Raw genomic sequence first — 14,125 nt, 5'->3', positions numbered from 1 at the left:
ACAATATGCATAACATGGAATCCTCACTCCCTCATTACCATTTAAAACACAAACATTTGGAATAGATCATAGATAGAGAAATAAGCTTAACACTTGCAACAAACAAATAGTTGAGCAAAAAGTAAGAGGCACCATAATAAAAGGCTCAACCAAGAGGATATGTGAAAGGCATGATAAAGCATATTATAAGACTATTATATGGATGAGCAAAAAGCATCATCATAGTCTTCAATGAATTATATTTCTTAGCATGACCAATCAACATGCAACAAATAAATAAGATATCAAATGGAGATGTATCATCTCTTATGTGTATAAGTTTCTCTAAGTGGACAATATCACAAAGATATTTATCCACAAAGAAACATGCACACACCAAATAGATACACAAGAAAAATAGCATGATATCCAAGACGAAGTCATGCAATATACCAATAAGATTTTTGCTTAATAGCATGGCCAAAGGCTCAATATTATCTTATTGTACATTCATGAACTTCAACCACAAACAACTAAAATACATCACAAATATCAACAAGGGATAGAAGATAGTTGGGATGCATTTGAGAAAGGCAACAAGTATCACAAACGGGGATACCAAAAGAAGTAACTAAATTTGCACTTTCATCTATATTGCACATGTGAGAGCCTTGAGGAATTGATATGCAACAAAATTGCTAGATAGGCATAGTTGGGATGGATGAATCATGAGCATGATTTAAAATACTTCCCAACAAATGCACTCATCTCAAATTACTCACATTCACAATAAAGAGGTTTCATTAAGACTTTTGCAAGAAGCACAACATTTGCAAATCAAGAGATTCATGCCAAGATGCAACCATAAGGTTGGATACAAGAAAAGTATGCATGAGAAGATACTTGTTACCAAGATAGCATTGGTGTGGATGTAGTAGATATGTGTTCGTTGATCATCCTAGCTTGCCTCACGTTACCATTGAGTCACCACTTCTTTCCAAGAGTGAGACAAGCATTCAATGCATATCCATTGTACCTAACACAAAGGTAAGTACAAAATGGTCCCCAAACTAATTGGGTCCGAAGTAGTTAGACACACTACAACATATAGGACAAACTCCACAATTCTATGTGCATATAGATATGAAATTGAATTTCATGCACATCTTAGCCAAATTAGGATTTGATGGAGTTTACCCTATATATTGGATCAAAGAAAGTGACACATGCCATAAGATATACATATATTAAATATGCATGCACAATACTTTCAAGAACCAAAGGAGGATACAATTTGGACAAAACACCAAATAAACCAAGAGACAATGGTTGTCCAAATTATATCAAAGAATCAAATCAACACAAGATTGACTCCAAAGACTTATCTCATTATAAGAAGCTAATTAAACCTAAGCACAAAGGAATGAGATAACCAACTCCCAAGAGAGCAAGGTTCCAACAAATAAACCAAACCCTCGACACTTTTTATGATGGCACACAGTACCAAAAAGAAAATTTATGACTCCCAAAACCAAATTTTTGATAAAGATCAAGAGAAGTTTATATAACAAATATAGGAGAGCTCCCCCAAGATTAGTGCATTATCTAGGATTTAGAATATGGATACAAAATGCACACAACTAGGATCATCACACTACCTATATCTACTAAAAAAAGCTAAGAAAGTTTGAATAGAAAAAAGAACACATGGGAGTCAAAGCACAACAAATTCATGGCAATAAATAAGGCAATTTAAACACAAGAGCCAATGTAGATATGATCAATAAATATCTACCTCATAATTGATTACCAATTGTCCTAGGACAAGAGGTATTAGGAAATATTTCCCGGTGGTAGTTTGTAAGTATACATAAGATCATATTTACAACGAACAAAGCATATGGTAAAAGATAAGAGTTAACCATCATGCAAAGATAGTTTCTTGATAGCTTCATTTAGTCATACCAACATGCAAGGCAATTAATAGTATTCATACCAACATGCGAAGCAATTAATAGTATTCATACCAACATGCAAAGCAATTAATAGTATGACTTGAAGCACATGGTTTTCCAAAAATGTATTGATGGACACGTTGTGAAAAACCATGCCAAGAAAAACTTTCACAAATAAGATCCACAAAGATATTAGCAATGAAGCCATTTAAGCAAATTGGAGCTTGTTTGAGCAAACATGCCACATAGGAGAGATAATCTACAATATCAATTCTATGTGACACAACCTCAAATGTTCACATTTCCTAGGCTTGTAATATGCACAAAGCTTATTACTCCCCCATAATGTGATAAGGAATTTATTTTCACAAGAGGCAAATAAGATCCAACTAGAGATATTAATGAACATTAGAATTTGAATTTCTCATGAAGATGACATACCACATAGAGACTAGATAATCTTGCAATATCAATTCTAAGTGATATTCCTCATGTACACACATTGTTAGGATTGTGAAATTCCTAAAGGCATATCACTCCCCCAAAATGTTATAGTCCAATAATCTCTCATAAGAGCCATATAAGATACAACAAGATGCAAAGAGGCTCCAACACAAGCACAAATACATGGTGTGCAACCTAACATACATAGCCTTGATTTCTCAAGAAAAACACGTAGGATGCACAACATATACAAACACATGTTAGGAACAAAACTAACACATGCAAAGGGGCGAGTAACTTTCAATATAAATGAGTTGAGCACATGTTACCGCAAGGAGGAACATTGGGTGTATGATAGAAGTAAGATAACCAAAAGACTTGGCTTGAGATAGTATAAATGATGAAGATCCCTTAACTCTTCATGATGTAGCCAAGTCTCCAATGCCCTCCAAAAAGCACCTATTGATCAAGTTTTGGATTGTTGGTCCCCAACTAAGTTGGGTCCTAAGAGGTTAGTCACAATAGGCTTGGCAACCCAAATGGTTCTTTTCTTGACACCACTTTGAGCACCAACATATTTGGCAAACACATTGCCACCCTCATCCTTACAAAGAGAATAAACATCATCAATGGAGATAGAGTTGGATGAGGTACCAATAGTGCAAAAAGAGGAGATGTGGCCCTTCTCACGGCATATGTAGCAAGTTCTTTTCTTCTCCTTCTTCTCACTAGATTTCTCCACAATGGGAGCATTGGCTTGATTCTTCTTGGGAAGTGGAATTTCTTCAACTTGAGGTTGAATATGAGTTTGAGCTTGAGGCCGCTTCCTTTTTGCTTCTTCTTCAAAGGGCAAGATCTAACATGGTGCCCTTCAATTTTGCACTTGAAGCAAACAATCTTGGCCGGGTCTTTGACTTGTACTTGGCCCTTCTTGTTGTTGTTGTTCTTGGACTTGTTCTTGTTGTTGGATTTGAATCCAAGTCCACTCTTGTCATTGGGGATTGTTGCACACTTAACATCGTGTCAAGTTTGCATTTCCCTTCATGACTCTTTACCAAGTCGGTCTTCAAAGAAGTGACTTGGGCCTTGAGCTCTTTGATTTCCTCTACATGGTTAGTAACAACACAAGTACTAGAGGAAGTAGAACCTTCATTGTTAGAGCAACAAGGCAAGGAAGATAATTCATCACAAGATTTAGCAATACTATGAGTGGATGAATTACTAGGACTAGCACATGGCAATATAGCATTTTGGGTAGTAGTGCTAGTATCCACATGAGGCTCACAAGGTGTTGCCTTCGATATGATAGTCTCATGAGCTAACTTTAGCCTATCATGGGAGGCTAGAAGATCCTCATGGGAGCTAGAAAGCTTTCCATGATTTTCTTCCAATTTCCCATAATTGCTAGTTAGCAATTCAAGTTGAGCCCTTAGCTCAACATTCTCCTTCAAGATAGATGCTTCACAAGAAGTAGAGTTAGTAGCACAAGCATCATCACAAGACATATTAAGAAGAGAAGGTAACATAGCATGCTCTTTTAAATATGAAGCTTGTAGTTGCTCATATGACTTGGTGAGGATAGAGTGTTCGCTCTCCAAGGCCTTGTGGGCCTTGTCTAGATCATCTAGATCCTTAACAAGTTTATCATGGCCAACACCAACTTTGAACTTTTCATTTTTAAGCAATTTTAATTTAGCTTTAGCATGGTCTCTTTCTTTAGTGAGTTTAGCAAATATTTCATTTTGAGACACCTCAAGGGTTTGAAGTTGCTCCTCAAGAGAGGCTACGGTCTCTTGTTCTTCTTCAAGATCATTCTTTAAAGATGCTACATCATCGGCATACTCTCGTTCAAGAGCACCCTTTTTATCAATGGTGTTCTCATGCATCCAAATAAGTTTTTGGCTCTCAATAGCGGTAGTCAAGATTTCAAAGAAGTGAGAGCTAGCAATTTTATCTTTGTAAAGAACCTTGAATACACTCTCACCTTTATCGCGTAGAGAGACAACCCAATCCTCTTCTTCATATTCATCCTCATTCTTATCACCACGAGACATATTAGGTTCCATGGTAGGAGGTACCGTGGAACCCTTGGCCATAAGGCATATATGAGGACCGTGAAATAAAGATGAGGAGTTACTTGAGCTCCTTTCAAGATCTTGTCTTGACCAATAGAATCTTTGGTTTCCTCTACATTGTTAGACACACAACAACTAGAGGAAATAGAATCATTTTTATCATGGCCACAAGACAATGCAAGCATATCATCATTAGATTTTTCAAGCAACTTACACATGATATGCAAGGACTATCAACACAAGCATGTAAATCATTTCTAGTGCTAGATGTGTTTAAGTCCAAAGATGAACCATTGCAATGAGATATAGATGAAGGATCATCAATAGTAAGCTCAATACCAACATTGCAATTTCCATCACCACTCACCATATCATTACCTTGTGTCTTGAAACACTTTGGTGAAGTGGATGAAGATGAGAACTCATCACGGCCGGAAGTGGAAGCAATACAATCATCCTCAATGATATTGGACACATCATATTTATCTCGAAGCTTTGTCCATAATTCATGAGCGCTCCCAAAAGGCATGATTGAAGAAGTAACTACATTGCTCACAACAATGGAAAACACATGAGAAGCAAGAGCATCGAGACAAGAGTTTTTCTTCTCCTCATAAGATAAATTTTGGGGATCCTTAGGAGAAGAAAAACCCATGTCAAGAAATCGCTCCATGTTCGGGGAAATACCCCGCAAAATATTAAGCACATAAATTTTCCATAGATCATAATTTGTGCCATCAAATATAAACAAGTTATTGTGATCTAATCCCCTAACCGACATCTTTACTCTCAAGGCGGTGAAGCCTAAGAATGAGAGACCTTGCTCGATACCAATTGAAAGGACACGGATGTCGCCTAGAGGGGGGTGAATAGGCGATTTAAAACTTTTACGAGATGGGCTTAACAAATGCGGAATAAAACTAGCGTTTACTTTGTCAAGCCCAAAGCATATATACTATGGTTCACCTATGTGCACCAACAACTTATTCTAAGCAAGAGTTCACCTATGTGCACCAACAACTTATGCTAAGCAATACAAGCAAGTATGTGATAGCAAGATATATATAACTTCAAGCACGATGGCTATCACAAGGTAAGGTGCATAAGTAAAGAGCTCGGGTATAGAGATAACCGAGGCACGCGGGAGACGATGATTTATCCCGGAGTTCACACTCTTGCGAGTGCTAATCTCCGGTGGAGAGGTGCGGTTGCTTAGTGCTCCCGAACGCCACAAGAGGCTCACCTTGAGGTGTGGTTGCTCGATGCACACCAACGCCACAAAGGCCTCACCCCAAGATGCGGTACTCACACCACACACCGAACGCCACGAAGGCGCCTCACCTAAATCTCCGGTGACCCTCGCCACAAAGGCCTAGGTCACGGTTCCACTAAGGGATTTCCTTCGAGGCGGAAACCGGGCCTTACACAAAGATTGGGGCACACATCCACAACTTAATTGGAGGCTCCCAACAAATCGCCACAAAGGCCTAGAATCCGTCTAGGGTTCCAAGAACCCAAGAGTAACAACTTCCTTGCTTTCACCTCCACGAATCACCGTGGAGAACTCAAACCGATGCACCAAATGCAATGGCAAGAACACCACAAAGATGCTCAAGTCCTTCTCTCTCAAATTCCAACAAAGCTACAAAAGCTATTGGGGGAATAAGAGAGGAAGAACAAAGGAATTCACAAAGAACACCAAGATCAAGATCTAGAGAGTTCCACTCACAAAGAGATGGATTTGATTGGTAGAAATGTAGATCTAGATCTCCTCTCTCTTTTCCCTCAAATGGGGGCAAGAATCATGGAGGGATTGAGAGATAGAGCAAGCTTCTCTAGTTCAACAATGGAGGAGAGAGAGAGTGAGAGAAGCACAGCCCAAGGAGGAAGAAGGGGGTATTTATACCCCCAAGAAAATCGAGCCGTTTGGGCAAAAACAGGCCGGATATTCGGCCCAAGTTGGGGCCGGATTATCCGGGGGCCGGATAATCCGGCCTCGTGGACAAAACCTGGACAAAATCCGGCCAAAAATCCGGCCCCTATCCAGAGCTGCTTTTCTTCCGGTCCTTAGACGATTTCGGGGGCCGGATATTTCCCGAAATATCCGGCCCGGATAATCCGGCCCGGATATTTCCAAAATATCCGGCCTAAGAAAACTGCAGAAACACCAAAACTAAAACGGGCATAACTTTTGCATCCGGACTCCGATTTCGATGATCTTGGGCTCGTTGAAATCACAACAACGAGCTCTACAACAATATGCATAGAAACATCATAGTCCAGCAAAGGAGGATAGAAACAAATGAAGAAAGGTTTGACCTATCTCAAAAAGACATACCGGTAAAACCTCCAATCTTGAAAATGCAACAAGTTGCCCATGGAAAAACCATTCTCAATGAACTAGAGCTTGTCATGAGAATAAGCACAAGCTCTAAAACATCACATGGATAAGATCCAAATAAAACCAAGAAAGATGATGAACCAAACTCGAAAACGCAATAAGTGATCTATGCGAAATCCGTTTTCGATGAACTAGAGCTTGTCATGAGAATAAGCACAAGCTCTAAAACATCACATGGATAAGGTCCAAATAACAACCAAGAAAGATGATGCAAGGATGCAAAGGTTTGAGCTCTCTCCGAACGATACGATCGAGTTACTCACTCGAGAGCCCTCTTGATAGTACGGCAACTAAACTATAAACCGGTCTCCAACTACACTATGAGACCGGTGAGAAACAAACCCTATCAAGAGCAAACCTTATACTTGCGCATTCCACTTGAGCTCGATGACGACGATCTTGACCTCAACAAGATGGAACGCCTTTCTTGCTTGTGCTTGCTTGACGAAGTCTTGTGGATTGCTCCCCCATAATCCACCATGGGAGAGCTTCTTCTTCGGCGCATCTTCACATAACCATGACCACCATATGGATGGCAAGACTCAAGCAAAGGATCTCTTCGAGATGGCTCATCTTGAACTTGCACTTCATTTCTTCATTCTTCATCATGTTGATGTCTTGAAGTAACTTGAGGGCTCACTTCATCTTCATCTTCAAGACATACTTGACACTTGATATCCTTCATCAATTTCTTCTTATTGCAACCTTGAAGCCAACATATGGTTCAAGAATTGCCTATGGACAACTCCTACAAATATAACTCAAAGCAAACATTAGTCCATAGGGATTGTCATTAATTACCAAAACCACACATGGGGGCTCCATGCACTTTCAGCTTGCAGTTATCTGGACGCTTTGGCTAAGTAGAAATGACAAAAATTTTAATGATAAAAATTGTTCTTTGTTGCAGGTCATCTACAGATGTACATGTATTCTCCGTTCGTGGTTACCTCTTCAGCGGGTACACGGTTGGAGGCTACGGCGAGGGATACTTTTTCCCTACATGGGTGGCAGCATAGTCTACGGATTGCAACGCCACCCTCATCTTAGGCATTATATGATTCATCGCTTCGATATGTATTTCGCCTAGTTTTTTATATATACTTTAAATCCAGACACTTGAACGGCTGTGTGCATCCTAGTTATGCAGAGGCTGGATGTAATTGCTTCCAAAAAGTAATAAAGCATCCTTTATCGAAAAAAGAACAAGATACATGCATGCACCAGTAAGTTATCATTGGAGACAACCTCACTGGGATTTCAGATCTTCACCTCTCGCGCGTCGTTTTGCCCAAACGGGGTGCCGCAGCCTGGGCATCTTCGGTGGCGGAGCTCAAGGTTCCTCTGGATACATGGTGATCAGAATGCATGATTTAAAAGCCAGTGCAACTGAATGCTTAATTGAAAGGAAAAACAGGATATAGTGCACCTGGGTGAAACTGGGGTTTGATTTTCAGCGACCAGCGTCCAGATATGTCTTTTGTTGAGGTGGACTCGGAGGTGGTGGCACCGTCTTTTTTTTTTCTTGAAATGTCGAACAACAAGAGATGCGAAGGAGGGAGATGAAGTTTTATGTGGTAGCGGGCCCCTTTGAACCGGTTCTGAATACTTTCTTCTACGATACTACTATAGTACACCATTTTTTAAACTTGGATTAGCCGCCCACCGCGATCTAGAAACACCTATTAGCCGTTGGTTTGTTCCATACAATGAATCACAACCGTTTATCAAGAGCAAGTTCAAGTTATCCAATTGCTGGGACTTCCTGAATTCGCTCCGTACGGACACCTTCAAGATCTGCTGCCTAAGAGTTATTTTCTACTCTTTCTGATTTATTTTAATTAACTCAAATTTAATATAAAGTTATACTAGATTTGAGTTAATTAGAGAAAAGATCATTGTTGACAAGGTACAAACCTTTTATTACGCGAACCGGTACATGAGACTCTCGTGACTAGGTCTTTCTCACCTCCTGCCGGCGCCGCCGTCGATCTGCCCCGCCTCTGTGGCCTTCAGGCCATGGGGGTGCGGTGGATCGCGGTCCTCGTCGGCGGGAGGGTTCCACCCCCTGTTTTGTGGGCTTCATTTTCCGTTTTTAGGGTCAAAGTTCGTAGGGGCGGCGTTCAAGTGGTGGTGGCGCTGCCTCGTGCAATAAGGTCTCCCCGGCTTCAACCCCATCTCGGCGGCAACGTCGAGAGGCTTGTGGGAGTGGTGTCGTTTTCGAGTTTTTGGTCTGGCTATGGAGATCTTCGGATCGTCAAGGAGATTCGGCGGTAGTTCATCCTTCTTCGTCTTTGGAACGGATGTGGTCTTCTTGACTCGTTCGGCGACTTCCCATCCGCAAGCAACAACGTCAAGCCGACTCAGGGACGAGCGGCAGCGGTGGCGCGCCGTCGACACGGTCTGGAGGTTGAAGATGAATGGCTTCTCAAGAATCTCATTGTAATTTTCGTTTTTCTTAGAGTGCTTTGTACCGTTCGCTGTTTCTTTTAATGCCAGTGTATATTCGCAAAAAGAAAAGTTAGAGAAAAGATCAGAGGGAGTCAATATCTTCCGTGGCTGTTTTGGAACACTTTTTTTTAACATATGGCTAGACGGCCTAACTTTATAGATAAAGCCACACGCCACAAGAATTCAGTCTTACAACTGGTTCGAAACCCATCACATCACAGGTTCGACGGTAGTAAAGTACACAAAGATGCCCATAACGACACAAATCAGTCTGGATTACAACAAGCACTCCGGGTACTCCGCCACTAGCCTTCCGGTGTTGCCGTCATCCACCGTCCCCTTTCCACGCCTAGAGCCTCCTAATCTCGACCATCACCGCTTCCAGAAGTCCCATGTCCGTCGGTGTGACCAATACCCTCCATCTCTGCATATGCATGGACATTTGGAACAACGCATCAGCCGGGTTGTTGATCACCTTCCGCTCAATAGCTAGCTTATTCCTAATATTCCAAAACGCCCAAGTTTGGGCCGCAAAGGTGAACCAAACTAGACTATGTAGGGCCCCTGACAAACCCGGGATGATACCAAAGAACTGGCTGACCCGACCGGATTCCAATCACAATTCTGGAGTTCCCTCACTCCCGCACACATAGACTTGGCTAAGTGGCATCCAAAGAATATGTGGTGCAGTCCTCTCTCTCCCCACAGAGAGCGCAATTCCCATCCGAGGGGCCACGCCATTTTACCAGTCGATCCCCTGACGGTAGCCGACCACTGAGCAATTGCCATAGGAAAACCTTGATCTTGGGCGGGACCTTAGTTTTCCACACATCCGCCGCCGCACCAAGAGATAGCCTACACTACAAGGAGTTCACCGAGTACTCCCCTGAGGCCTCGAGTCCCCATGAAACCTTGTCATTCCCCTGGCCAAAAGGATGGAGATAGAAAACCTACAAAGGTTGTCCCACTCCACCGTTTCTGCTAGACCAAAGGTTTTCCTGAACCTCATGTGCCATCCCTCGGCCGATCTCACCCGTGCAACTATCGCATACGGGTTCTCACAGAACTCAAGTAGACGTGGGAAGCTCACCCTGAGCGGGCTCGGCCTCGTCCACCAGTCCAACCAGAAGTAAGTCCTTCTCCCGTTGTGGACCTGGTATTTAGCCCCCATCTTGAAGTACCATTTTAACTTTTTGATGGCATTCCAAAACTGAGATCCCCGCGTCGGAACAACCAGAGAGAAAAGGTCATGATCTCCCAGATACTTAGCTCGGAGGAGGTACGCCCATAGATCTTCCACGTCCTGGTATAGTTTTCATACCCACTTCAACATCAGGGCGATATTCATGAACTTAGTATTGAGGATTCCCAAACCCCCAAAAGCTCTCTACCTGCATACTGTGGTCTAGTCTACCATATGGTACTTCCTCTTGGTACCCACCCCTTCCCAAAGAAACGAGACCTTGATTTATTCATAGCACTATGCATAGCACGAACCTTCAACTAGTCTACAATAAGACCTTTCACAAAGGTAGTCTCTTAGCATGATATCATATGCAAAATCTCTATGTGGCACCATAATGAGATGAGAGAGTATTGTTGTAGGTAAGATACAACACTTACATAAAGTTATAGGCAAAATCAGTTTCTAGACCAATCATATTCATGCATGAAACAAAAATTATTAAATTAAGATACAATCTAAAAAATAATACATTGTGGTGGTTATTTCTTAAACATCTCTGCTGCCTAACACGCTAAAAGATGATGCACTGTGAAAGGCCTAACGAGCCAATCCGAAGTGTGTCCTATTTGTGCCCATTGAACCGATTCGGGCCGTCATCTGAAGGACAACATTAAGCCTAAAGAAATATCGAGAAAAATAGATTTTTATTTCATTTCGGTACACACAGGAGATACGCACGCCACCATTCTCACGTATACACGTGCGACACCACGTCTACATACACGCCACTACTCCGGCACGTGGACACATGTCCTCCGACCGTCCGACGTGGACCCGTCGGCGGCATCACTTGCTGCTGGCTTCCTCGACCGCCTTCCTGCTTTCTTCTTGGACCTTGGCGGCGATCATGGCGGCCTCGTGCTCCGCGGCCTCGAGCAGGAAGCTACCGCCCTCGTCGTCGACGGCGACCTGGAGCGGCTGGGAGCCGAGGCCGTCAGCTACCGCCAGCATGATGCGGCGCATCTCGTCGCGGAACTCTGCGTGGTCTACGGCGCCGCTGTGGTCGGCGTCGAACTGCTCGAACACGGCGTCGTAGAGCGTGGCGACCTCGGTGGGAAGAGGGAGCGGCTCGGCGGAGCCAAAGCCCTCGCCGTCGAGGAGGCGGAAGGACTCCAGCGCTCGGCGGAGCTCGGCGCGCGACAGCACGCCGTCGCCGTTGGCGTCGAGCGCGGCGAAGCGCGCGTCCACGCTGCGCGCGAAGGCGGCCTCGTCCGCCACGAAGGACCGCACCGTCGAGCCGTCGAGGATCACCACGCTCATGTTGTCGAATACTAGCTAGCTGCAACCTCTCTGCCGCTCGCTAGCCGGTCTGGCTCTGGCCTCGGTTTCTTGTAGAGCTCACTCTGTACCTCACTCTCGCTCGTCTACTCGCAGTGGATTTGGTTTGGTGTGGGTCTGGGTTTGTGTGATGGGCGCCGTGGGTTTGGTCTCTCGGAGTCGGAGCGATGTTTATCTGCTACTACGGAGTAGATGTGGGCTGATGCTGCGAGATATTTTCATATTGTGTCAGTGTCATGCAAATGTCTCATATGCCCCGTACCGTACCGAGACTCAAACGCACACGGTTTTCATGTTACCGACGGTGATATGTGAAACGAGTGGCTGAGTAGAGCATCTATATATTGGTCAACAGGATAATCTCCTTTTTTTTGTTTCGAGATTTTGAGAGAAACAACGGGTGCATATAGATCATCACAAGCTGAGATTTTACATGATTGTGAGATGTATCGCCGATAATCTCTATAATTATTTTCAGATTTCAATATGCAGATGATACACTCTTTTTTCTGGAAAAAAATGAGAGAAATGGCATTAATTTTAAATAAACTCTCGCTTGTTTTGAACAGCTGCCTGGAATGAAAATGAACCACCACAAGAGTGAGATGATGGCTTTAAACATGGAACCACCAGAGGTTGCTCCCTTTTTGGAAAATTTTCAATATGTGGCTGGCCAGTCCCTGTTAAGTACTCCCTCTGTTCCGGTTTACAGGGCTTACGCGTATCCCAAGATTGTTAATTTAACCAATATGCCATAAAATATATATTACAAAAAATATATCATTACAAAGTTTAGATCCTGTACTTTCTAATGGTATAATTTTTATAATCTAAATCTTATATTATATTGGTCATATTGATGATCTTGGATTACGCGTAGGTCCTGTAAACCGGGACGGATGTAGTATCTAGGGCTCTCTTTGCATTTAAATAAACTTAAGAGGGAGGATTTACTTAGCTTACATAGCAGAATAGCAGGTTGGAGGGGAAAATTGCTCTCCTCTGAGGCAAAAGGAATCCTCATCCAAACTGTTCTATCTAGCATTTCCATTTATACGTTGTCTTTCTTAGATTCCCTAAATGGGACTTAGACCCTATTAATACACAAATAGCTAACTGTATATGGGATAACATGGATGGTAATAGGAATATTCATTTGGTCAACTGACCCTCTGTGTGTATGAGAAAAGAGTTTGGTAGCTTTGGTATACCAAACCTTCAGGATCTAAATATTAGTTTAGTTGGGTCTTAGGTTAAAAGATATATCAGTGGGGAGAGGAGTTTGTGGCAGAAAGCGGTAGATGCCAAATATAACACAAAAAAATCTTTAGGATTTGAATCCTTCTATGTTTTGAAAATGGCTGATGTGGGCCTCTAGAGCAGTTAAATTTGGATACAAATGGAATATAGGTAATGGTAGATCAATTAGATTTTTGGAGCATACTTGGTTTGGAAATGCACCTCTTGCCACTCAATATTGGGATATATATTTTGTAGTTAACCAACAAATAAAAATTATTGTTGATCTATGGGATGTACAACAGTTAAGATGTGATTTTAGGAGAACCTTCACACCACACAATGTATATGTGGTTTGAGGTTGTAGAAATTGCTAAGACTATCATTTTCTCCAATGAAGAAGACCGGCTTATCTGGAAGTATGAATCTAATGGTGTTTATTCTTCCAAATCTCTGTATGCTACTATAAATTTTAGAGGTGTGCAACCTGTATATTTGCCTGCTGTGTGAGATTTGTAAATCCCTTCTAGAGTTCAAATCTTTCTCTAGTTGTTGTCTCAGAATAAGATTATGACTAGGGATAATCTCAGACACATAAGTATCCCAAAACCTCTGGAATGTGAGTTATGTAGAGAGTTTGAATCTTCTAAACACCTTTTTTTACTGTCTTGTATTTAAATTGATTTGGTGAAGTTTCTTTCTGTTCAAAAAAAAAGTGAAAGAAATCTTTAGTGTAGAAGTTAATGATTATCTTGCTCTTGCTTCTAAATGACTTTGCAATAAAAGATTCGAGCAGTTCAATACTACGATTTCATAAATATCGCAACATGAACATCGCGACTTGATCGTGTTACAATACTTATATTTGGGAATGTCCATCATATCATTAATTGCGAGTGACGTGTGTGTCCATGCTCGGGAAACCTCAATCGTCGAATCACAATGAACTAGTTTGCGAATACTCACTAGAGACCCTTGGTTTGTTTACAATACCACACGGGTATCAATGTTTTCGATTAATGCAGTTATAGCATGGCACGAAACTATTATGAACTAT

The 14,125-nt window shown here is 42.1% G+C and overlaps 1 protein-coding gene across 1 annotated transcript; it reads right to left on the bottom strand.

Annotated features, from left to right (window-relative positions):
- Positions 1–11,176: 11,176 nt before the first annotated feature.
- LOC127332461 (uncharacterized) lies at positions 11,177–12,010 on the bottom strand. Its single transcript, XM_051358764.2, has one exon. It carries the CDS (start codon positions 11,809–11,811, stop codon positions 11,338–11,340), a length of 474 nt encoding a protein of 157 aa, XP_051214724.1. The 5' UTR covers positions 11,812–12,010; the 3' UTR covers positions 11,177–11,337.
- Between the last annotated feature and the right edge of the window lie 2,115 nt (positions 12,011–14,125).

The sequence above is a fragment of the Lolium perenne genome, chromosome 4 (assembly GCF_019359855.2).
Source record: "Lolium perenne isolate Kyuss_39 chromosome 4, Kyuss_2.0, whole genome shotgun sequence".
In the NCBI taxonomy this organism is placed as follows: Eukaryota; Viridiplantae; Streptophyta; class Magnoliopsida; order Poales; family Poaceae; genus Lolium; species Lolium perenne.
Note: the sequence above shows the minus strand (reverse complement) of the source record. Positions and strands in the feature narration are given on the sequence as shown.

Coding starts and splice junctions, on each gene's coding strand:
- LOC127332461 (XM_051358764.2), bottom strand. CDS start 11,811: ATGAGCGTGGTGATCCTCGACGGCTCGACGGTGCGGTCCTTCGTGGCG.